The 26861-nt window shown below is 45.5% G+C and overlaps 1 protein-coding gene across 1 annotated transcript in view; it reads right to left on the minus strand.

Annotated features, from left to right (window-relative positions):
* Window positions 1–26861, minus strand: part of ADGRV1 (adhesion G protein-coupled receptor V1) — a 522269-nt gene that overhangs the window by 284072 nt on the left and 211336 nt on the right. Inside the window, 3 exon segments of the mRNA XM_044282697.1 lie at window positions 16617–16793; window positions 17176–17378; window positions 19909–20164. Of these exon segments, the coding sequence (XP_044138632.1) occupies window positions 16617–16793; window positions 17176–17378; window positions 19909–20164 (636 nt within the window).

A 26861-nucleotide genomic window follows, 5' to 3' on the forward strand; every position in this document is an offset into this window, starting at 1 on the left:
CAGAGAATTTTATTAAGTACTGCAGAATCATATTCAACTCTCAGTTGCGTAGAGAGATTTTCCTCTACCGCTTCCTGACCTGTCTCTGCTGATTCGTCATCAGATAGTTCATCAGTTTGAGGAGGCTTAGCGGGTTTCTTCAATTTAGAAGAGAGTTTCGTTTTTACTGAATTATTTTCATTTGAGAGGGGCGGTTTTAAAAACTTATCAATTTTGTTATCTGGGGTCTTAGATCCGGACTTTATTACAGAAAGGTCCACTGACCGTCGTTTTGGAGCCATTTTCTCCCCCTTTTTTTTTTTTAACTTTCCCCTTCCTTTTTACCTCTTTTTTATTTTATTTTTATTTTTTTCCCTCCTTTCCCTCTTTCCACTTCAATATAGCAAGATGGTTATTCAAATGGTGGCGAAGGAAAGGAAGAATGGAATCAAATAAGACGATGGTCTCACGTATCCGAGACGCCCACACTCTCAATGCGCATCACCAGCCAAGCAGAAATTTTTCAAGACCACAAAGTGGGAGGACAAGCAGGCCTTGCTAATCACCCACGCAGAGAACAATCCAGATGGCGACCATTCCCTCTCCTTCTGCCCTTTTTAATTAAATTTTTTTTTCTTTTTTTTTTCTTTCCCTTTCTTTCCTTTCTCTTTCCTCCTTCCCCCCTTCTTCTTTATCTATTTATCTTCCTTTTCTTCCTTGTTTTTTCCTTTTATTTGTCTTTCTGTTCGTTTCCCCCCCTCTTTTTTCTTCCTTTTCCTTTTCTCCCCCTTCTCCTTTCTCTTGTCCTCTCCCCTTTTCCCGGCTCTTACTCTTTCTTTGCTTTATCTTTGTTTTTTATTCTTGTTTGTTTTTTTTTTTTTTTTGTTTTTTTTTTTTCTTGACAACACAAAAAGCCAACAGCAAAAATAGAAGTCAAGGGAACAGTATTCTCACGTGTCTGAAGGAGCCCCAGTCCGGAGCACAAACGTCCCAGCGCAACAGATCAGAGCAGGAGAGAGAGGAGACCGGAGCCCTCACCAACCCCCAGCAAGAGGAGCAGTTCATGTATCGGGCAGTTCAAGGGTGCCTCAGGCCGCAAGACGTCAGCAGAAGCAGCACGGCAGACAGAGCAGCCAGACCAAAGCGGAGGAAGCGCAGGAAGAAGCCAGCAGGGGAACGAGGCAGAAGATCTCCAGAGCTGCGAGACAGTCAAATCAGAGACGAGTCGACCCAGTAGAAGAGGAGACGCTCAGCAAGCGAACACCAGCGATCCACCAGCGAGGGGAACCAGGAGCCAAATCGGGTAAAGCGCGGTATAGCGCGGCTCCAGACGCTCAATTCGTCGAGGTTTGGGCCTCAGCTGTGCAGCACAGCGCTGGTTATTCGGCGTCAGCTGTAAGCATAGAGCCGGAGCCGATGTGGAGCATAGAGCATAGAGCATAGGGAGAGGAGGCCAGGGGGGGGGAGATCGAGACGTGACGTATTCACGTCATCACGCCGTCCCGCTCCTTTTCTTTTCTAGTGGTTTTTATGGTTTTAACATACAATGATCATCCTGGAACCAATTAATATTGTAACTTGAGGGACCACTGTATTGTACTCTTACAGGCATGTTTGAGCAAAATGTTCATACAGAATTGACATAGGTTGTCAGAATCGTCAAAGGATTGCATTTCCATACTACTGCTGTTTGGTCAATATTTGGTGGTATTACTTGGACACTGTTGTAACGGCACCGTTTCCGCAGACAAGGGGTTAAAATCCGTTTAGGCGATATGCCCCTTTCCGAGAGACAGGCACAGAAAGGATTGCATTTCCATACTACTGCTGTTTGGTCAATATTTGGTGGTATTACTTGGACACTGTATTGTGCCATTATTTGGGAACTGTTCAAGTAAAGAATTATCTGAGGAATAAACATACTAAATTAGAAGTCAAAGTGATAGCCAACATATGATAATTCTGTTCAGTGTCGGACTGGGGTGAATAGGGTGTAGCGGATTGTATTTAGCCTGGCCTGTTTGGATCATGTAGGATGACATTTGGTTGATTGTATGGCTATGTATTGTAAACTGTAATGTTTACTGTGTTGGATGCATTGCTTTTCTGTGCCTCCTCCCCTCCTCCTTTTTTCCTGTCCCATTGTTTTCCCAGCAGGGTGTGGTCTCAGGGACACTGGGAGACCAGTAATCTAGCTGTTCTGTCCCTCCTCCATCTCCCATCAGCCCTTGCTATTGTCTGTCCCCACCCTTCCTTGTACCATGGTCATCTATGTGCCCCATTGTATGTAAATAAGGCTGTTGGGGGGTTTAAAGTGTGTGCTATGTCCAAATAAAGTTAGTTCTGCTCCTGATGCTGTGTGTCGTCCAGTCATTGGGATTGCTGTTGGGATATTATTGGATTATTTTGCCTGCTGGAATTACTACTCTATGGATTTATGATACGTGTTCCTGAGCCTCACTGGGATCTTAGGTGGAGATTGGCTGTGGAATATCAGCTCTCCGCTACATTGGTTGGCAGCGCTGGGATCCAGACTCACAGAGGAACAAGGATTAATGGAGATTGATTACTCCACTTTAAAACGATCCACACTTAAAGATCTTCTGGAAGCAAGAGGTATTGCAGCCAGCAAAACAAAGGCAACACTTATCTCTGAAATAATGGCAGAAATCCGAACAGAGGATGATTCGGTCACTGCACAGAGGGACGAGACAGACGGAACAGAGCAAGCAGAGTTCCAAAGGCAGCTCTTATTCAGATTGTCATTTTATGGGGAGAACCCACCAGTGGAAATTATCTCTAAGACAATGACAGAGGTTCAAGAATTTATAACGCGGCAAAGGAGACCACAAACACCAAGCCCAGCAGTGTCTATGGTGCAAGAGGGTAAGCCAAAAATTCCATACCAGGCATTTAAAATGTATGTAGAAGCGGAGGAAGATATAGATGCATTCCTCCAAGACTTTGAAAGACTATGCACGTTACATAAAATACATATGGAAGATTGGGTACCCATCTTAGCAGGACGGTTAACTGGGAGGGCAGCTGAAGCCTACCGTACAATACCAGATACGGAAATTAGGAATTACAGCCGTGTCAAAGAGGTTATCCTGGCCCGATATGCTATGACACCAGAGGCATACCGGAGACGGTTCAGGGAATTGAAAAAAGCTGAAAAAGACTTGCATGCAGAATGGGCTTGCCGTTTACAAAGGGCAGCCCTCGGATGGGTACAGGCGAACCAGGCACGGTCCATGGAGGACCTATTACAAATGCTGCTACTAGAACAGTTCTATGATGGGATACCCGCAGACCTGCAGGAATGGGTGAGAGACCGTAACCCCACGTCTATCACAGAAGCAGCTAAAAAGGCCGATGACTATTTGGATGCCCGCAGGCAGCACAAGCTTGTGGGTGTTAAACCAGCTGTGCGACCTCTAGGGGGGAACCAATTTTCAGCTAGCACCAACACACCACTGAGAGCGCTACCCCCACCAGCTCCTACAGCGGCTCAACCGAGGTTTCGCCCACCCTCCTCTGTGCAATGCCACCAGTGCCAGAGGTGGGGACACTACAAGCGGGAATGCCCGCAGCTTAGAGACCGATCCACCTGGATTCGACCAGGACCACCACCGAGAGCAGCAGCACACCACTATCAGGAGGAGACACCCACCGCTTATGGCTCTGCAGTTCCAGTCACCACTATAGAACAGTGGGAAGTACTCAACGAAGCCAACCCACTACAAGCACAGGCGGATAATCGGCAGCACCACAGGCAAACAGTATACCTGGAGGGGAAACCTTTGCAGGGACTCAGAGATTCAGGAGCAACCATAACCTTGGTCCAAAGCCACTTGGTCGCGGACAAAGCTAAAACCAATAAGACTGTGGCTGTCAGGGTTGCTGGGGGAGCCGTATATCGGCTGAATACAGCAAGGGTTCATTTGCATTGGGGTGCAGGGTCAGGGACTGTGGAGGTGGGGTTGATGCCCCAATTACACGCAGAGGTGATACTGGGAAATGACCTGGGAAAGCTCACATCTGCATTTGAGCCACAAACCACAACCACTGAGGAAGCACATACAGTGGTCACCAGGCAACAGGCCCGCACCCAGGACTACAACACACTGCCGGAGGTCCAGGTAAGACAACCTTCCCCTTCCCTAGACTGTGTCCCTTGGGCCCCTTCTGACGAATTTGCGGCAGAGGTGATCACTGACCCTACTCTACAGGTATATAGAGACAAAGTCACCTCTGACTAACCGGGGGCGGAGGGGGAAAGATTTGTATGGGAGAGGCAGCTATTATACAGGGAGTCAGACAAGCAGGTAGCTGGGTCAGACCCGATCGTTATGAGACAGCTAGTTGTACCACAGAGGTACTGAGCCAAACTGCTCCGGATAGCGCACTATATTCCGTTATCCGGACATTTGGGGGTCAGTCGTACTAGATATCGGCTGACCCAAAGTTTCTTTTGGCCAGGAATTAGCCAGGGAGTACGCAAATATTGCAGCACCTGTGATACGTGCCAGAGGGTAGTGAAGAGGGGGGACCGGCGGAAAGCAAAGTTACACCCGCTACCTATAATTGAGGAACCGTTCCATAGAATAGCCGTAGATATAGTAGGTCCCCTCCGGAAACCTACCCCCTCTGGCAAGAGGTATATTTTGACGGTGGTGGATTACGCCACCCGCTACCCAGAGGCCGTAGCCTTGACAAACATCCACGCAGAAACCGTGGCAGAGGCCCTGATGCAGATTTTCTCACGGATGGGATTACCCAGGGAGATCATCTCGGATCAGGGTACTCAATTCACTGCAGAGGTCACCCAGCACCTCTGGAAATTTTGCAAAATCAGACCTATAATCAGTGCCCCCTACCATCCTCATACCAACGGGCTCCGCGAGCGGTTCAATGGCACCTTAAAACAAATGCTCCGAACCTTTGCTGAGACCCACCGAGACTATTCCTGCCTCACCTCCTCTTTGCTTACCGGGAGGTGCCGCAGGAATCCACAGGATTCTCCCCATTCGAATTGTTGTTCGGGAGGAGAGTAAGGGGACCGCTGGACTTAATTAGGGAGCATTGGGAGGGAGACAGGAGCGCAGACGGCACCCCCATTGTACCATATGTGTTGGCGCTCCGAGATCGCTTGGAAGCTCTAACCAAGACGGTAAAGGAAAACCTCCAGGCGGCTCGGACGCGCCAGCGCACATGGTACGATCGGGGCGCCAGGGACCGTAGCTTCCAGGTTGGGCAGAAAGTTTTAATTTTGAAACCTGTCCGACATGATAAGTTACAGGCCGCCTGGCAAGGCCCTTATAAAGTAGTGGAACAGAGATGTGACACCACTTATATAATTGGCCCCTGCGCAGGGACCGGAGGGCGACGAATGCTCCATGTGAACATGATGAAGCCCTACCAGGAACACTCAGAAGAGGTGACCGCTATTTGTGCACCCAGCTCTGAAGAGTTTGACAGTCTTCCCCTGCCGGATCTACTGGGGGACGGTCAGCTGTCTGGGGATTTAGGAGAAGTTGTACTGGAGGACCGGCTGAGCCCACAGGAACGTACCGGGGTACAACAGCTGCTAAGACAGAAGCAGGAGACCTTCTCCAATGTGCCTGGGTACACTCCTCTGGCCACTCACAGAGTAGAAACCCCAGGGCAACTACCCATGCGCCAGACCCCGTACCGCATCCCTGAAGCGGTGCGAGAGAATATGCGTAAGGAGATCGACTAGATGCTCCAGCTGGGGGTGATTGAGCCCTCAGACAGCCCCTGGGCATCTCCGGTAGTCCTCGTACCAAAGCGGGACGGTACGACCCGCTTCTGCGTAGACTACCGGAGGTTGAATGAAAAGACTGTATCAGACGCTTATCCTATGCCCAGGATAGATGAACTGCTAGACCGGATGGCCAGATTCCAATACCTCACTATCTGTGTAAGGGGTACTGGCAGATACCCCTGGCTCCGGACGCCATCCCTAAGTCAGCCTTTGTCACCCCATTCGGCCTATACCACTTTAAGGTTATGCCATTTGGGATGAAAAACGCTCCGGCTACGTTCCAGCGGATGGTGGACCGACTTCTAGATGGGTTCCAGGACTACACCTGTGCCTACCTCGACGATATTGCAATTTTTAGCAATACCTGGCAGGAGCACTTAACCCATATAGGAGCGGTTCTAGACAGGATTAGGGAGGCCAGTTTGACGTTGAAACCGGCCAAATGCAGTATAGGAATGGCCGAGGTACAGTACCTGGGTCATCGAGTGGGTTGTGGGAAACAGAAGCCAGAACCAGCCAAAGTAGAAGCTGTAGCCCAATGGCCTACCCCTAGGACTAAGACTCAGGTGTTGGCATTTCTAGGGACAGCAGGATATTACAGAAAGTTTGTCCCCAATTATAGCGCCATGGCCAAACCCCTTACTGACCTGACCCGTAAGAACCTTCCCCGCCAAGTAACCTGGACCCCGGAGTGTGAGTATTAATGCCCCTGTCTTGGCAGCTCCCAATCCAACTAAATGTTTTCTTGTTCACACAGACGCTTCTATGTTTGGATTGGGGGCAGTGCTGAGCCAAGTTGGGGCGGATGGCGGAGAACACCCCATGGCTTACATCAGTCGCAAACTGTTACCTAGAGAAGTAAGCTATGCCATCGAGAAGGAATGCCTGGCTGTGGTGTGGGCCCTAAAGAAGTTACAGCCGTATTTATATGGACAGGCTTTTTCCCTGCTCACGGATCACAACCCGTTAGTATAGCTGAACCGGGTGGCTGGGGACAATGCCAGGCTGCTGCGCTGGAGTTTGGCGCTGCAGCCTTTTGACTTTAATATTCAGTACCGCCCGGGCAAACAAAATGGAAACGCTGACAGGTTGTCGAGACAAACTGATTTGGAGAAATGATCCGTGAGCACCCCGGACATCCCCAAGCCGGTCCGTGCTGGATCAGACTGTGTATGCCGGCTTGTGGGCAAGGGGGAGCTGTGTAGCGGATTGTATTTAGCCTGGCCTGTTTGGATCATGTAGGATGACATTTGGTTGATTGTATGGCTATGTATTGTAAACTGTAATGTTTACTGTGTTGGATGCATTGCTTTTCTGTGCCTCCTCCCCTCCCCCTTTTTTTCCTGTCCCATTGTTTTCCCAGCAGGGTGTGGTCTCAGGGACACTGAGAGACCAGTAATCTAGCTGTTCTGTCCCTCCTCCATCTCCCATCAGCCCTTGCTATTGTTTTCCCCACCCTTCCTTGTACCATGGTCATCTATGTGCCCCATTGTATGTAAATAAGGCTGTTGGGGGGTTTAAAGTGTGTGCTATGTCCAAATAAAGTTAGTTCTGCTCCTGATGCTGTGTGTCGTCCAGTCATTGGGATTGCTGTTGGGATATTATTGGATTATTTCGCCTGCTGGAATTACTACTCTATGGATTTATGATACGTGTTCCTGAGCCTCACTGGGATCTTAGGTGGAGATTGGCTGTGGAATATCAGCTCTCCACTACATAGGGCCCACCAATAAAATTTATTTTCGGGGCCCACTGCACAGATACATTCAAATATTACCAGCAGCAAGATACTACCAGATGATTGAATATGGGGGTCCCTGCAGCAACTTTGAGAAGGTAGGTCCTGGGGAAAAGAGGACACTGGCTAGCTTTCCTCTGTACCTAGAAGTCATTCCATCTATCTGATCGTGTCTATAATAATAAACTGGGTAGTTTCTTTAACCACTTCAACCCCGCTAGCTGAAACCCCCTTCATGACCAGGCCACTTTTTACACTTCTGCACTACACTACTTTCACCGTTTATCGCTCGGTCATGCAACTTACCACCCAAATTAATTTGACCTCCTTTTCTTCTCACTAATAGAGCTTTCATTTAGTGGTATTTTATTGCTGCCGACATTTTCACTTTTTTTGTTATTAATCAAAATGTAACGATTTTTTGGCAAAAAAATGGCATTTTTCACTTTCAGCTGTAAAATTTTGCAAAAAAAACGACATCCATATATAAATTTTTCGCAAAATTTATAGTTCTACATGTCTTTGATAAAAAAAAAATGTTTGGGCAAAAAAAAAAATGGTTTGGGTAAAAGTTATAGCGTTTACAAACTATGGTACAAAAATTTGAATTTCCGCTTTTTGAAGCAGCTCTGACTTTCTGAGCACCTGTCATGTTTCCTGAGGTTCTACAATGCCCAAACAGTAGAAAAACCCCACAAATGACCCCATTTCGGAAAGTAGACACCCTAAGGTATTCGCTGATGGGCATAGTGAGTTCATAGAACTTTTTTTTTTTGTCACAAGTTAGCGGAAAATGATGATTATTTTTTATTTTATTTTTTTCTTACAAAGTCTCATATTCCACTAACTTAACTTGCGACAAAAAATAAAAAATTCTAGGAACTCGCCATGCCTCTCACAGAATACCTTGGGGTGTCTTCTTTCCAAAATGGGGTCACTTGTGGTGTAGTTATACTGCCCTGGCAATTTAGGGGCCCATATGTGTGAGAAGTACTTTGCAATCAAAATCTGTAAAAAATGACCGGTGAAATCAGAAAGGTGCACTTTGGAATGTCGGTCCCTTTGCCCACCTAGGCTGCAAAAAAGTGTCACACATCTGGTATCGCCGTACTCAGGAGAAGTTGGGGAATGTGTTTTGGGGTGTCATTTTACATATACCCATGCTGGGTGAGAGAAATATCTTGGCAAAAGACAACTTTTCCCATTTTTTTTATACAAAGTTGGCATTTGACCAAGATATTTTTCCCACCCAGCATGGGTATATGTAAAATGACACCCCAAAACACATTCCCCAACTTCTCCTGAGTACGGCGATACCAGATGTGTGACACTTTTTTGCTGCCAAGGTGGGCAAAGGGGCACATATTCCAAAGTGCACCTTTCGGATTTCGCAGACCATTTTTTCCAAAGTGCACCTTTCGGATTTCGCAGGCCATTTTTTACAGATTTTGATTGCAAAGTACTTCTCACACATATGGGCCCCTAAATTGCCAGGGCAGTATAACTACCCCACAAGTAACCCCATTTTGGAAAGAAGACACCCCAAGCTATTCCGTGAGGGGCACGGTGAGTTCCTCGAATTTTTTTTTTTTTGTCACAAGTTAGCGGAAAATGATGATTTTTTATTTTTTTTATTTTTACCTTACAAAGTCTCATATTTCACTAACTTGCGACAAAAAATAAAAAATTCTAGGAACTCGCCATGCCCCTCACGGAATACCTTGGAGTGTCTTCTTTCCAAAATGGGGTCACTTGTGGCGTAGTTATACTGCCCTGGCAATTTAGGGGCCCATATGTGTGAGAAGTAGTTTGCAATCAAAATCTGTAAAAAAATGACCGGTGAAATCCGAAAGGTGCACTTTGGAATGTGGGTCCCTTTGCCCACCTAGGCTGCAAAAAAGTGTGACAGATCTGGTATCGCCGTACTCAGGAGAAGTTGGGGAATGTGTTTTGGGGTGTCATTTTACATATACCCATGCTGGGTGAGAGAAATATCTTGGCAAAAGACAACTTTTCCCATTTTTTTATACAAAGTTGGCATTTGACCAAGATATTTTTCTCACCCACCATGGGTATATGTAAAATGACACCCCAAAACACATTCCCCAACTTCTCCTGAGTACGGCGATACCAGATGTGTGACACTTGTTTGCTGCCAAGGTGGGCAAAGGGGCACATATTCCAAAGTGCACCTTTCGGATTCCGCAGCCCATTTTTTACACATTTTGATTGCAAAGTACTTCTCACACATATGGGCCCCTAAATTGCCAGGGCAGTATAACTACGCCACAAGTGACCCCATTTTGGAAAGAAGACACCCCAAGGTATTCCGTGAGGGGCACGGCGAGTTCCTAGAATTTTTTATTTTTTGTCACAAGTTAGTGGAAAATTATTATTTTTTTATTTTTTTATTTTTACCTTACAAAGTCTCATATTTCACTAACTTGCGACAAAAAATAAAAAATTCTAGGAACTCGCCATGCCCCTCACGGAATACCTTGGGGTGTCTTCTTTCCAAAATGGGGTCACTTGTGGCGTAGTTATACTGCCCTGGCAATTTAGGGGCCCATATGTGTGAGAAGTAGTTTGCAATCAAAATCTGTAAAAAATGACCGGTGAAATCCGAAAGGTGCACTTTGGAATATGTGCCCCTTTGCCCACCTAGGCTGCAAAAAAGTGTGACACATCTGGTATCGCCGTACTCAGGAGAAGTTGGGGAATGTGTTTTGGGGTGTCATTTTACATATAACCATGCTGGGTGAGAGAAATATCTTGGCAAAAGACAACTTTTCCCATTTTTTTATACAAAGTTGGCATTTGACCAAGATATTTATCTCACCCAGCATGGGTATATGTAAAATTACACCCCAAAACACATTCTCCAACTTCTCCTGAGTACGGCGATACCATATGTGTGACACTTTTTTGCAGCCTAGATGCGCAAAGGTGCCCAAATTCCTTTTAGGAGGGCATTTTTAGACATTTGGATCCCAGACTTCTTCTCACGCTTTAGGGCCCCTAAAAAGCCAGGGCAGTATAAATACCCCACATATGACCCCACTTTGGAAAGAAGACACCCCAAGGTATTCAATGAGGGGCCTGGCAAGTTCATAGAAATTTTTATTTTTTTTGCATAAGTTAGCGGAAATTGATTTTTTTTTGTTTTTTCTCACAAAGTCTCACTTTCCGCTAACTTAGGACAAAAATTTAAATCTTTCATGGACTCAATATGCCCCTCAGCAAATACCTTGGGGTGTCTTCTTTCCAAAATGGGGTCAGTTGTGGGGTGTTTGTACTGCCCTGGCATTTGAGGGTCTCCGCAATCATTACATGTATGGCCAGCATTAGGAGTTTCTGCTATTCTCCTTATATTGAGCATACAGGTAATGAGATTTTTTTTTCCGTTCAGCCTCTGGGCTGAAAGAAAAAAATGAACGGCACAGATTTCTTCATTCGCATCGATCAATGTGGATGAAAAAAACTCTGCCTAAAAAAAAAAAGGAGGGGAAAGGCGTCTGCCAGGACATAGGAGCTCCGCCCAACATCCATACCCACTTAGCTCGTATGCCCTGGCAAACCAGATTTCTCCATTCACATCAATCGATGTGGATGAAAAAATCATTGCCGGGATTTTTTTTTTTTTTATATACAAAGTGTTTGCCAAAGCATAGGAACGCCGCCTCCTCCTCAGCTCGTATGCCTCGGCAAACGTATCTGTTACTGCAGAGGAGAAATCTCGTCTTGCAGCGCCGCATACACCGACTTGCGTATAATCTGACAGCAGCGCAATGCTTCTGTCAGAATGCACATCAGTGCTGCAGCTAGTCGATCGGTTGGTCCATCTGGAAGGTAAAAAAAGAAAAAGAAAAAAAAAAAGAAAAAACCAGGCCGCAACGCAATAATTTTTATTAACTTTGGAACAGAACATATAAACTTTAACTTTTTGAACTAAACATTAACCTTTTTGCTTACTGGTGTGTTTTTTTTTGTCTTTTTTTACCTTTATAGAACAAACCTCTCCTTCCCCATGGGTCAATGTGCAAAGCGCAAATCGCCCAAAGATGTGGCGAAGTGCGTTATGCACTTTGTCCCAGGTGAAAGGAGAGGTTTGCAGCAGCTGTATGTGAATGGGCCCTAATAGCCCTGTGTGCCTGTCCTGGTGAGATGATCCCTATGCTAATAGTGTACCTGTGAGTGGTTCTTCCGGAAACACTCTCCAAAGCATAGGGCAGGGTGGTCAGGACAGTCAGGACAGAAATAGCGGGTGTCACGCCTTAGTCCACTCCTGCTACAGACACAACATCTTTTTCGGGGTGACTGTTGGGTTGAGGTACCAGGAACGACATTGGGGAAATGTCGCTCGTGTAGACGGCTAACTACACTGGTGGATGGGGCCACGGAACCTCCTGGGTACAGGAGGTTCTCGATGATCTCTTCCTGAAATTTGAGGAAGGATCCAGTTCTCCCAGCCTTACTGTAGAGAACAAAACTATTATACAGAGCCAATTGAATTAAATATACAGACACCTTCTTATACCAGCGTCTGGTTCTGCGGGAAACTAAATACGGAGACAACATCTGGTCATTGAAGTCCACCCCTCCCATGTGAAGGTTATAGTAGTGGACTGAGAGGGGCTTTTCAATGACACGGGTTGCTCGCTCAATTTGTATTGTCGTGTCTGCGTGAATGGAGGAGAGCATGTAAACGTCACGCTTGTCTCTCCATTTCACCGCGAGCAGTTCTTCGTTACACAGTGTGGCCCTCTGCCCCCTTGCAAGACGGGTGGTAACGAGCCGTTGGGGGAAGCCCGCGCGACTAGTTCGCGCGGTGCCACAGGAGCCAATCCGTTCTAGAAATGCCTAAAGAGGGCCACACTTGTGTAAAAATTGTCCACATAAAGATGGTACCCCTTGCCGAATAAGGGTGACACCAAGTCCCAAACTGTCTTCCCACTGCTCCCCAGGTAGTTAGGGCAACCGACCGGCTCCAGGGTCTGATCTTTTCCCTCATAGATCCGAAATTTGTGGGTATAGCCTGTGGCCCTTACACAGAGCTTATACAATTTGACCCCATACCGGGCGCGCTTGCTTGGGATGTATTGTTTGAAGCCAAGGCGCCCGGTAAAATGTATCAGGGACTCGTCTACGCAGATGTTTTGCTCTGGGGTATACAAATCTGCAAATTTCAGGTTGAAATGGTCTATGAGGGGCCGAATTTTGTGGAGCCGGTCAAAAGCAGGGTGGCCTCTGGGACGGGAGGCGGTGTTGTCGCTAAAGTGCAGGAAACGCAGGATGGCCTCAAAACGTGCCCTGGACATAGCAGCAGAGAACATGGGCATGTGATGAATTGGGTTCGTGGACCAATATGACCGCAATTCATGCTTTTTAGTTAGACCCATGTTGAGGAGGAGGCCCAGAAAAGTTTTAAATTCGGAAACTTGGACTGGTTTCCACCGGAAAGGCTGGGCATAAAAGCTTCCCGGGTTAGCGGTTATAAATTGTGTGGCATACCTGTTTGTTTCGGCCACAACTATGTCTAAGAGCTCCGCAGTCAAGAACAGCTCAAAAAATCCCAGGGCCGAACCGATCTGACCTGTCTCAACCCGAACTCCAGACTGGGCAGTGAAAGGGAAAACTACAGGTGCGGCTGAAGTTGGGGACTGCCAATCAGGGTTTGCCAGCACCTCAGGGACTCTAGGGGCTCTACGGGCACGTCTTTGCGGTGGCTGCGACGGGGTCACTACTGCACGTGCCACCGTACCAGCTTCAACTGCCCTTCTGGTGCTCGCTACTTCACCATGTTCTACGGCAGTGCTGGTACTAGGTCCAGGGAGGGCTGCGCTGCTGGTGTATGCCTCACCACGTAATCCGACAGCAGCAGCCCCACTCTGCTGCTCTTGAAGCGGATCCTGTGCAACTTGCGGTCTAGCGACACGGGGCCGGGTACGCCTGGTGCTATCAGGGACCTCAGCCTCCTCGTCCGAACTTTGGGTCAGAGAGCCACTGCTTTCTACAGGTTCGTATTCTGACCCGCTAGATTCATCAGATGAGGGTTCCCATTCCTCATCCGACTGGGTCAGAAGCCTGTAGGCCTCTTCAGAAGAATACCCCCTGTTTGACATTTGGGCAACTAAATTTAGGGGTATTCCCTGAGACTACCCAAGAAAAAAAAGCAAGCCTGTCTTACAAAGGGGAGGCTAGCAAAGTACCGGAGGCCCCTGCGGTTGATAAAAAATATCAAAACTGATTTTTTTTATCGCCGCAGCGCGTGTAAAGTGAATGTGCAGTGATCAAAAAAAACATTTTTTTTGTCACTGCGGTGGGGCGGGCGTGGGTGAACGCACGTGTGGGCGACCAATCAGGCCTGATAGGGCAAACACTGCGTTTTGGGTGGAGGGCGAACTAAAGTGACACTAATACAATTATAGATCTGACCGTGATCAGTTTTGATCACTTCCAGATACTATAAAAGTACAAATGCTGATTAGCTATACGCTAATCAGCGAATCAGTGACTGCGGTGCGGTGGGCTGGGCGCTAACCGATCCCTAAACTACCTAACCAATTTACACTGATCACTTTTTTCCTTTCAGTAGTGATTGACAGGGGTGATCAAAGGGGTGATCAAAGGGTTAATTGGGGTTCAGGGGGGTGATCTGGGGCTAAGTGTGTGGTTTTTGGTGTACTCACTGTGTAGCCTGCTCCTCTGCTGGATCCAACCGACGAAAAGAACCAGCAGAGGAGCAGGCCAGCCATATAACAGATCATATTTACTAATATGATCTGTTATCTGGCTTCTCATTGGATTTTTTAAAAATCATCAGCTTGCCAGCCGCGATCATTGGCTGGCAAGCTGATGACGCGACCCCCCTCGAAGAAATGCCGGCCCGAACTGCGCATGCGCGGGCCGGCAAAGCGCGTCATCTCGCGTCTCGCGAGATGACGCGTATATGCGTGACTGTGCGCAGCGCTGCCGCCTCCGGACCGCACATCTGCGTTAGGCGGTCCGGAGGCGGTTAAGAATCTGTCATGTTTTTTATATGAACATAGGTTGGTTGAGGTGCTGTACATTGAATATGTATATAGTACATTAAGTCTACTGTGTTATGTGCCACTCGTGCAGGGGGTGGGAGACTAGGGGCCCACCGGGGAATTCACCTGTACCCCTGTGGGCCAGTCCGAGCCTGATTATGTTTGATGTTACTTACAGAAATATTGTCTTTTTGGACAGTTTACTAAAATGTTATATTCTGGGTGGAAATCATATTTTTCGATAGATTAATTTACAAAGTATACATGGTCTGACCTGACACTAAAAGTGAAAAGAAAAAGTCACCAGAGCATTTCTGTGAAGTGAATTCTCTAACAGTAAGAACTTTCATAGATTTAAACCAAAATTTTATTTAATATTAAAAGATGGCGGCAAATCGAACAAAACATTGGGTCAGTTTAAGGGCTTATTCAGTGTTCTGGATGGTAAATACAGATTGGTGTTTAATCAGACCATACACAGTTTTTAATCAGACCGTACACAGTTGGTGTCCATATGCTATCCGTTTTTCTTGCAGTGAATGTCACATTTGAGTAAATAAGTCTTGTGGAAAAATCGGAGCTGGGTGGTGCATGCTGTGATTTTCACCACAAGAATCAGGCTTGTGCGGAAAACTGCTCAAGTAAATTTACCCATTGACTTGAATGGCTCAGTGTTAAGTCTAGGTGCTGTCTGTTCTAAACATGGACAGCACCTGGATATGAATGTCCCTTGTCTAAATTAGCCTTTACAAAGGTTATCAGCTGAAACATTAAAAAAAGACTGCATTCTAAGCATGTTCTGATAGTGTGCTGCCACCTGGTGAATAAATATAAGATTACATGGGTCATAAAATTGGATTTTGGGTTAAAATTCAATGAGACATCCTAAAAAAAATACAGCCCTTACACACCTCATTGAAAGTATTTAATTAACTTCATTCTGAAATGCTGCCTGAGCACTAGTTGCATTCATACTTTAGAGGTGAAATCTTCAATCATTCCCTGCCGACTCAGCAGAACCTGTCGCAGTGATCCTCACTCTGGGAAGTATAATACTTACATCAGGTTCTATTATAATCAGATGTAGATAAAATTGTCCCAAAGCAGATGAACTCAGACATTAATGTTATATCAGCTGACAACCTTCTTGATTGTTTTCAGCCAGAATTGTAAGTTTAAGACCTTATTCACATGTCCATGTCTATGTGACGCGATGTTCGTGAAGTCCGTGACCAGATGGCCAGTGTTAGTCTGTGAAGATGACTACGAAGGGTCTGTTGTTGGTCCATGTGTCCACTTTTTGCCCTCAGTTATCCATGTTCCACATGCACTGCTAGGCTGAAGAAGACATTTCCAGAGCATCTCCTACCGATGGTCAGTAATAAAAAACTGAGAGAACATGGATGCCATCAGTGGTTTTCACAAACCTATAGACTTCATTGAGTGTGATTGGTCCTTATTACAGTCCATGTCTCTATTGTTTTTTCACTTGCTCACGGTGAGTGGAAAACCACTGATGTGTGAATAAATACATAGAAGTCAATGGATCAGCGCACAGTCCGTGGAAAACATGGACAGACCACGTCCATGAGTCACTGGTGTGTAAATGAGGCCTAGCTTTGCACTAAAGAAAAGTTTGTAACACAGGATCGGTTACACAAGGTCTCTACACAAATTGCATTGTCCACGAAGTAACAATTCTGGAACACACTGCCTTGTGCTGTTCCCTTGGTATTTCTCCTGAATATACATGAATAAACTGACAATTGAGTTCTACCATTCCCCTTGTCAATGGGATGTGTCTCTACACAGTCTGCCACCTGCATCACAAACTGGACGGAGTCAGAATACACAGGAGTACACCCCAATTTGTAACACCCAGTGGAATATTTATTTATACATTTCTAGGACAAATAACAGCAGAAAATCAAAGCATGAAGATGATAAAAACATAATTGAAAATGTATATTTCATGAAGGATACATATATTTACTAAAACTGACGGGAAGGCCAGAAAGTCCTCTTCAAAGGTATACAATATACTAAATGTACAGGATTAAATGGAGCAGAACTTACTTACCTTAGTAACATTGAACTGAAATATCCCTCTTGGCTCATCATTCTCCAGGATTGTTACTTCACAGATTTCTAGCCCTGGCCTCTTGACAAGAGGTACTCCACGTGAGATGGATGAGTTCACAAACTGGACATCAGTGATGTTTAAGAGAAAAGCTTCGTCTAACTCTGGAATATCATCCTTAAAGAAGAATTGCAAAGAGGAAAACGTGTTTACTGGTCACGGACACTACTTATGCAATATACTGGTGTAGGTTCAACAAGGGCAAACTCATGAACGGCAAGTTAGGCTTCATGCACACAGCCGCTGTTGGCCAGTGCGCATATTGCAGCCCGCAAACAGTGGATCCACAATACATGCGCACAGGCCGTTTGTGCACCGCATCCCATCGGATGCGGATTGCGAACCCCATTTAAGTGGATGAGTCCGCGTCCACATATGGCAGGCACATGGTCCGTGCCCATGCATTACGGACTGCAATTTGCAGTCAGCAGCACGGGCACAGGTCAACAACGGGCATGTGCATGAGGCCTTATATTGTATTTTTTTGGCATTTACTTACAGACAGGATAGTGATATTAACTTGACCAAAAGCTCTGTTTTCTCTTATAATCACGACTTTATCTTTTATGAAATAATCTTCGTATTCCGTGGCTCTGTTTATGAGTGGCAGAGAGATGTTTGGTACGGACTGAAGATAAATGGAAATGTCGCCCACAAAGCCTTGTTCCCTTGTAATTTGCAGGGTTACGATCATGGTCTTCCCTGTAAATTGAAAAGATACAGTATTACAGCGTTGGAGCTGATATAATACACTGTGACTGTGACTTATAACAAGGGAATTAAATTCACCAACTCAGAAGTTGTGAGTTTAGTAGACATAAATTGTGATCTTATGCAGCATTGCCACAAATGAAACCCAGCACACAGGATACCGCCAAACATCCTTGGAATTGAAAAATTATCCACTATTTCTGCTATTATAACTATTATAGCTTATTTCTTTAAAAAATTGGGACATCTTAAATTTTTACAATAATCACTCCAATTTGGGAAAGTAGCCGTGGTTGGCCTGTCGAGCTGGTTTATGCCAAATTTATTAACTGTGAAAAAAAGTTGCCACAATCTTACTCTGGTAAAGGTTAACTCTTAGCCTAGCTGTGAGCATCTTACTTTCACTCTGAGCAATTATCTGCCGGCTATGTATATCCATTATCTTTGAATTACTATGAGTAATATTTACTAACCGTATTGAAGATTTTTTAAAAGAGATATATTGTCACAGTCATTTTTGAGGTAAGGGCATATGTCAATAGAAAGTGACTTTTTAAAAATACCTTTATTAAATATTTAAGTGGGTATAGGTATGTATATACCAACAGTGAAAAAGACCTACATTTATTAAGGTTACTTAGTGGGGGAGTAGTAGCCCCCAAGAGGAAAAACACACATAGTGACAGGGTATGCACTTAAATAAATGGGTACGGGGAAATAATTCTAGCCTGCTAAATTGCAGGGCTAGAAACAAGAACCAGCTACCCCTAGAATCCCTAGAGGTCTGCTGTGCTCAGGGCGGCCCCCTGGTGGTGGAGGTTCCCTGTCCCAGAACCTAGTGCTAGCCGGTCCCTAGTAATCCCTACGCAACAAATACTCCAGGATAATAAAGAATAAAAGGTGCTCTTTATGGAATAAATGTCACTGTTATTCTTTATAAAAACAAAATCTGATATTCACTAATAATCCCCGACGCGTTTCGCCTAATATTTATTAGTTTCATCAGGGGGTAATATGATTTGTGGTACTTAACTTTGTGACCAGATATCAAGACCACGATACGTTTATTGTCGGTCCCCAAGAGGAAGGAATAAACCTCTTTTGTCCCGTTCAAAGATGCAGGCGGGAGAGATGGGGGTTTATCCAGACAACAAGACGGGCTTTGTGGGTCAGCTTTGGACCCACAAAGCCCGTCTTGTTGTCTGGATAAACCCCCATCTCTCCCGCCGGCATCTTTGAATGGGACAAAAGAGGTTTATTCCTTCCTCTTGGGGACCGACAATAAACGTATCGTGGTCTTGATATCTGGTCACAAAGTTAAGTACCACCAATCATATTACCCCCTGATGAACCTAATAAATATTAGGCGAAACGCGTCGGGGATTATTAGTGAATATCAGATTTTGTTTTTATAAAGAATAACGGTGACATTTATTCCATAAAGAGCACCTTTTATTCTTTATTATCCTGGAGTATTTGTTGTGTAGGGATTACTAGGGACCAGCTAGCACTAGGTTCTGGGACAGGGAACCTCCACCACCAGGGGGCCGCCCTGAGCACAGCAGACCTCTAGGGATTCTAGGGGTAGCTGGTTCTTGTTTCTAGCCCTGCAATTTAGCAGGCTAGAATTATTTCCCCATACCCATTTATTTAAGTGCATACCCTGTCACTATGTGTGTTTTTCCTCTTGGGGGCTACTACTCCCCCACTAAGTAACCTTAATAAATGTAGGTCTTTTTCACTGTTGGTATATACATACCTATACCCACTTAAATATTTAATAAAGGTATTTTTAAAAGTCACTTTCTATTGACATATGCCCTTACTATGAGTAATACTTTGAATTACTATAACTAATTAATATACATATTTGCATTGTGAACTCCGACAGTCTTTTCCAGTCACTGTATCCAGCATATACGGTATGCCGGAAAGTAGGTGGGCAAAAAATACTACATGCAGCATTTGTTACCCAGCCGAAAGCCAGCATATCTACTGGAAAGTGGCTGGATCCCATTATAGTGAATGGGAATGCGGTGGTGTGCGGGGTTATGTCGGATATGGTAATCTCTGGCAGTCTATTCCGGTGGAGGAACACACTGCCGGGGTTCACAACACAGATGTGAACGTGGCCTAACAGCTCCTAAACACTTATTTAAGCCATTTTCCTATTAGTAAGATAAGAATTGAGCTACTGTATAATGAGTGTTTACAAGGTCAGGAGATCAGAGATAAGGAGCCGTCAGCTGAGCTGCTTGACAGGAAACAGTATAAACTGGCTCCAGAGAATTTCAAGGCTGTAGAGAGAAAGGGACTGACAATTTTTTAATAAAGATCAACTGAATAAATTATTTTTAGCTCAAAATTAGTACAATGCAATCATTTAAAAAAAAAAATTACCCCAATGGTGCCCATAGCCTTTAATGCTGCAAAACTGACTTAAAAAACTCCCCTCAAGATAAATCTTCCCCTTGGTGTGTATTTTATGTCTTTGTTTCTGTTTTCTTTACTAATTACCTACCTACAGGTTCATCCACTTTAACAGAAGATGAACTGGCATGCCAGCCGATCACTCCATGTGGAGAGTCACTGGGCAGGATGGTCAGCACAGCTGTTGATCTCTTAGGGTCCAGTATAGCGCCTCTACTGGAATCCTCAATATTCATAGTGGTGACTTTTGTAAGGACAACCATGACAGTCTCTGCAAGCTCAGCAATATTATCTGCAACAACTGTGATAGTGATTGTGGTGAGGGCCTGGCCTTCTGAGAAGGTAACCTACACAGAGGAGTGAAAGTGAGACAAAAGCAAAACTGTTTAATTGGCTTTTATAATATAAAGAGAAATGCTAAATATGTTACTCCATAGACCAATGCAGAAGATGCTGCCACTACAGCTATGAGTGTCATGGTCACGTGGTATATGCAAATATTGCACGGTTGTAAAACAGATGAACACCAAGACAATCAGAGCATCTGAGCCAGAGAGCTGGGTGTCCTATATGAATCCTCAGAATTCTGCACTCGGGCGTTTATTGGGTGAACTCTGGTCCATGTTCTAACCTTAGTTGTCTGTCTGCAAAACACAACGTTAGACAAGCACCTCCAAACAATATGACGTGAAGTTACAGGTGCACGCTGCCACAAACACTACATAAGGAAGCACATTGCTCAAACACTGAAAACATGGATTATCCTGAATTACATTGTTTCTATAGTTCATAAACACGAAATGTGAGGCTTTATGCACATTTTTGATACACATTGTGTTTGCTTATCTACCAACGACAAGGTGGATCTTCAGGTGGGAACCTGCATTACTCTAAGAGCCGCAGATTTTTATGTACAGCAAATAGAGCTGCAAAGCATTTCAGGGTAAGTTTTGAATGTCTACATATAACTTTGTGCTTGGTAGTACTTGGTTGTACATTTATTTCATGTTATTTGAAGGTGCTGGTCTAACTTAGATTTTTGCATTGTACATTTAGAAGAATGGCTTCCTCCATTTGGACCATGCACTCAGACCCATCCAGGGGCAGATATACCATGTGAAACCTGTACAGATGCATAAAAGTCCAGAAGCTCGAGGGGCCCACAAGCAACAATGCTTTCTGCAGCCTATTAGAGTGCATGAAATGGACTGAGCTAAGAATTTTCATTCTCAGGGGCACATATACTGGTCTTGCAAAGGGACTCTCTCTTGTCTCTGTCTGCCCCTGTTCAAGACTTTTAATTACAGCATAGTATAGCTGGATCCTACATACCCTGAGATCATCTTTTAGGCCTAGGCCCAGGAAACGCAAGTCTGATAAGTGAATGTTCCCATATAAAAAGACCACCTTGTCATTGGTAGAGTTTCTATGTACACCAGGGATGTCAAACTCGTGGCCCTCCAGCTGTTGGAAAACTACAACTCCCATCATGCCTGGGCATACTACAGCTATCAGGGAATGATGGGAGTTGTAGTTTTGCAACATCTGGAGGGCCATGAGTTTGACATCCATGATGTACACTAAGGATAGCAGTAAAGTAATTCTGGATAATCGTAGTTTGTGCTGTTTTGGGGTCTGTACACAGCTTTGCTGACTATTACTGGATTGCTCTGAGGACTCTGTATAATCTAGGTTTTGATGTCAGTTCTGTTCTTGCCCTCTGCCTTTCGCCTAGCTCATTGGGTTTGCATGCCTGGAATGTGTATTCCTACCCTGACCTGACTCCTGGCTATTCCTGACTATGCTCCTGCTTTACGTTTTGAATACCAGATCTGGAATATACTAAAATGTCAGAGCCTGTTCACTGGACCCTTGGTTATGTTCCTAAAACATGAAGTAACTCTACTACTCCACCTTCTGTTTAGTGATTGCTTCACTTGTTCTACTGCCGCCAGTCTGTGACTATTCTGGGGGCTGTGACCTGGGGATCTTTACCAGAGAAATCAACAGCTCTGTAAAGAGGTTACAGGATACATTTTGTGGAATCCCTTAGACTCCAACCCCAGTCTAGCTAACACCAAGTTCGGCTTGAGAATGAACTATGCAGAGTAGTGTTGGTCGAGCACCATAGTGCTCGACTGCTCGGGGACTCGGGCCAAACACATCGGGATGCTCGGATGCTCTACCGAGCACCCGAGTATAATGGAACTCAATAGGAGAACCCGAGCATAAAACCAGGCACCCCCTGCTCTGAAGAGGGGAGGGTGCCTGGTTCATAGGAAAAGGTCAGAAATTTCAAGAACAGCATGGGGAGGATGTCTGGATGCATATTGGACTCCCAGGTTGCTGCTGGGAACGATGTTGTCCGAGTAGTACGCCACTTTTACAGACTGACAATAATAGGCACAAAACCGAAGATAAAATAGATTTTAGAGGAAAAATTGTTAGGAAGCATTCTTTCCTGTATATTTACTTGTATATAAAGTGCAAGTGCTGCCAAAAATTGCAAGGAAGACGCACTCCGATACAACCTGTATATCACATAAAAGAGGGCCTCATTCTCATCGTGGTACAATTGTTCAGGTAGTGGGACTCCTACACTCATAAAGCCTATGCACTAAGTGAAAGGGCTGCCATAAATTACAAGGAACCGGCACTACAATACATCCTTTGTTACACATAAAGGAGGGCATCATACACAGCCTTGAAAAATTATGATTGATGGCCTGCTGGTGACCCTCAAAAACATTTGGAGCAAGGGCCTGCTGATCTGACCATCTAAAACATTATGTGCGAGAGCCTGCTGCCGCTTTGGTTACTCTAGATAACCTGGGCCCGATCCACGTCCCCGTGATGGCGACGATCCATTCGGATGTCTGCCCTATGAACTTTCAATGTTATTTTCAGAGAGAACCACCATGGGTAACCGGGAATCAGGGTTTGATTCCAGAGAGGGAGCCTGATAAACAGCTATGGCTACCACTTCCAAGCAAGGCAGCATGCGAGCAAATTACCTATTAGGTATAATTAGGTGAGGACCTGCAGGTGAGCTTACCCTGTAAAAAATTGTAGGTGAGGGCCTGCAGATGAGCTGACCCTGTAAAAGATTGTAGGTGAGGGGCCTGCTGGTGAGCTGACTCTCTAAAAGATTGTAGGTGAGGGCCTGCAGGTGAGCTGTCCCGGTAAAAGATTGTAGGTAAGGGCCTGCTGGTGAACTGACCCTCTAAAAAATTATATGCGAGGGCCTGCAGGTGAGCTGACCCTGTAAAACATTATATGCATGGGCATGCAGATGAGCTGACCCTGTAAAAGATTTTAGGTGTGGGCCTGCTGGTGAGCTAACCCTGTAAAAGATTTTAGGTGCGGGCCTGCTGGTGATCTGACCCTGTATAACATAATATGTGAGGGCCTGCTGGTGAGCTGACCCTGTAAAACATTGTAGGTGAGGGCCTGCTGGTGAGCTGACCCTCTAAAAAATTATATGCGAGGGTCTGCTGGTGAGCTGACCCTGTAAAACATTGTAGGTGAGGGCCTGCTGGTGAGCTGACCCTCTACAAAATTATATGCGAGGGCCTTCAGCTGAGCTGACATTGTAAAACATTGTAGGTGAGGGCCTGCAGGTGAGCTGACCCTCTAAAAAATTATATGCGAGGGCCTGCAGCTGAGCTGACCCTGTAAAACAGTATATGCGAAGGACATATATGCGAGGGCATTATATGCGACGAATAAACATTTGGAAGAGGAGGAGGAGGATCAGGCCCCGAATGTACTGCCTGTCTGCTAGATCCAGCTGTATTGACCTGTGATGACATCACAGGTCATGTGATCAGTGCTAAATGCAGTAGCTTAGAAAAACCTGCGATGATGTCACCGTCATATGACCAGTGCAGGAGCGGATGGCTCAGCAGTGAAGAGAAGTCCTGGGAAGAAGCTGTGGTGAGGTCTGCTACATGAGGAGAGGTAAGAGAAGGGGTAGATTACTCAGTGTGAGAGGCAGAGCAATGTTGGGAGTTGTAGTTATTTAACTAGGACTGTATGTTAGGGCTGAAGGGAGGGAAGTTATTTGCATGGGACAGTGGGGTGGAGTGATGTTATTTACATAGGACTGAAAGTTGAGGGAGTAATGTTATTTACATGGGAATGCATGTTGGAGGTGGCTGGGACAGGGTGATGTTATTTACATGGGACTATATGTTGAAGGCGGCTGTGGGAGGGAGTGATATTATTTACATGGGACTGAATGTTGAGGAGTAATATGATTTACATGGGACTGCATGTTGGAGGTGGCTGGGGAAGAGGTGATTTTATTTACATGGGACTGTATGTTGAAAGTGACTGGGGGAGGAAGTGAAGTTATTTACATGGGACTGAATATTGAGGGGGTGATGTTATTTACATGGGACTGTATGTTGAAGGTGGCTGGGGAGGGGGTAATGCTATTTACGTAGGACTATATATTGAGGGGGGCAGGAGAGATGGTGTGATGTTATTTACATGGGACTGTATTTTAGAGGGGGCTGTAGATAGAAAGGGATGTTATTAACATGGGAGTGTATATTGGAGGAGGCTGGAGAGCTGGTGTGATGGCATTTACATGGCACTCTATGGCAGAGAAGGGAAATAATGTTATTTACATGGGACTGTATGGTGGAGGGGCTGAGGAATTATAATTTTTGAGGACAGTAAACAGAGGAATATAACTACAGGGGGCACTGTGGGGGGCATTATAAATACTGGGAGTGCTTCAGGGCGAGCATTATAACAGTAGGGGGCAATATAAATACTGGGGCACTCCAGGGTGAGCATTATAACAGTAGGGGGCATTATAAATACTGGGGGCACTGTGGGGGCATTTTAAATCCAGGAGACATTAGGCGTTCTTATTACTACTGGGGGCTCTATAGGAGGGACTTCTAGATCTGCATTATTTCTACTAAGAGCACTGTGGGGGTCTTAGTACTACTGAGGGTTAGTAGATAGCTTTATTACCACTAGGGGAACAATAGGGGGCCATATTTTTACTAGGGGCTCTGTAAGGGCATTATTAATACTGGAGGGCTCTTCTACTAATGGGGGCACTCTTGGGGAGCATTATCACAGTTGGGGGCACTGTAGGGGGCAGTATTACTAATGAGAGAATTCAAGAAGGGAATTACTATTGGTGGGACTATGAGGAGCGCTATTACTATGGGGGGCACTCATTTTTCTTCAGGATAGTATTTGGGGGTACAGAAAAATGAGGAAGCTAAGATGTCTGTATGTCACACTCTGTAGAGACAAGGCACGGCTGAGAGAAGTTGTCCAGATGGAATGGAGAAGATGATGACAGAAAAGAACTACATCAGAGGAGACGTCACCTGGGAGGAACTGGATGTGAGAGGTACATGCTGCTGTACAGCTGTATAGCTATAGCGGGCTTAGGTTGGTTGATCGACTTAGAGAATTGGGCCATATGCATTGGGGCTTGGGCCCCAAATCTTTTGAGACCCTAGCAACGCCCCTGGGAAGAATAAACCATATACTCTTGTTTGTGGTGGAAGAGATGAATGAGAATACAGTGTATTCAATACACCATAAAAGCCACATTTAAAGTGCCTTTATGTTCAGCCGCTTTCCTCTGGTGGAGTAGAGAAGTCAGGATCAATCCAGGCTTGTCTTATTTTTATAAGAGTCAACCTGTCAGCATTTTCAGGCGGATACTCTTATCTGTTATAATGCCACCAGCAGCACTAAATACCCGCTCAGACAAAACCTCCAAGCGTAGAGCGCCAGTTCGTTCCACATGTCCAGCTTGGACACCCAGTAGTTGTAAGGCACGAGGGATCATTGAGGACGCTGACAAGGTCTGCTATGTACTCCTTCACCATCTTCCAAAATGTTTCCCTCCTTGTGACACTAGGCCACGCATCAGGGTGAGGGTGCTGTCGGGGTGTCATGAAACTGTCCCAGGCTTTGCAGAGTGTTGCCCTGCCTCTGTTGGAACTGCTATGTGTTCCCCTTGTCTCCCCTCCTCGGTTGGTCAAGGAACTACGAACTCTGCCATCAGTGTTGTCAGATGGAAATTTTTGGAGTAAATTTTCAACAAGGATCTTCTGGTATTGCACCATTTTGCTCATCCTCTCCACCAGAGGAATGAGAGAGGTCTCTTTGTAGCGGAGGTCAAGAAGGGTGAACAACCAGTAATCTGTGTTGTCTAAAATGCATATAACGCATGTGTCACTGGAAATGCAGCCTAACATGAAGTCAGCCATGTGTGCCAGAGTACCAACAGGCAAGACTTTGCTGTCATCATAAGGATCACTCTCAATCTCATCATCCTCTTCCTCCTCTTCTGCCCACCCACATTAAACAGATGGAATTAAACTTCCATGGATCCTACCCTCTGTAGCAGAGGCAACTGTCTCCTGCTCCTCCTCCTCTTCATCGTCCAATTTGCGCTGAGAAGACGAACTGAGGGTGGCCTGGCTATCACCCTGTGTAATGTCTTCCCCCATTTCCACCTCTTCCATATGCAAAGCGTCGTCCTTAATTGTGAGCAGCAAGCGTATGAGTAGACACAGAAGTGGAATGGTTACGCTAATAATAGCGTTATCGCCGCTCACCATCTGTGTTGATTCCTCAAAGTTTCTTAAAAACCTCACAGAGGTCAGACATCCATGCCCACTCCTTGCTTGTGAATAGCGGAAGCTTACTGGAAAGGTGACAACAATGTTCCAGCTGGTATTCCACTACTGCCCTCTGCTGCTCAGAAAGCCTGGCCAAAATGTGGAATGTCGACTTCCAGCTCGTGCTCACGTCGCACAAAAGCCGCTGAGCTGGAAATTTCAAGCGCTGCAGCAGTGTTGACAGACCAGATGAAGCTGTTGATGACTTGCGGAAATGTACACACGTGGCGCACCTTCACCAGTAGCTCAGGCAAATTGGGGTAGGTTTTGAGAAACCGCTGAACCACTAAGTTTAAGACGTGGGCTAGGCATGGGATGTGTGTGAGCTTGCCGAACTTCAAAGCCGCCACCAAGTTACGGCCTTTATTAGACACAACCA

This window comes from Bufo gargarizans, chromosome 1 (assembly GCF_014858855.1).
Source record: "Bufo gargarizans isolate SCDJY-AF-19 chromosome 1, ASM1485885v1, whole genome shotgun sequence".
NCBI classification, from domain to species: Eukaryota; Metazoa; Chordata; class Amphibia; order Anura; family Bufonidae; genus Bufo; species Bufo gargarizans.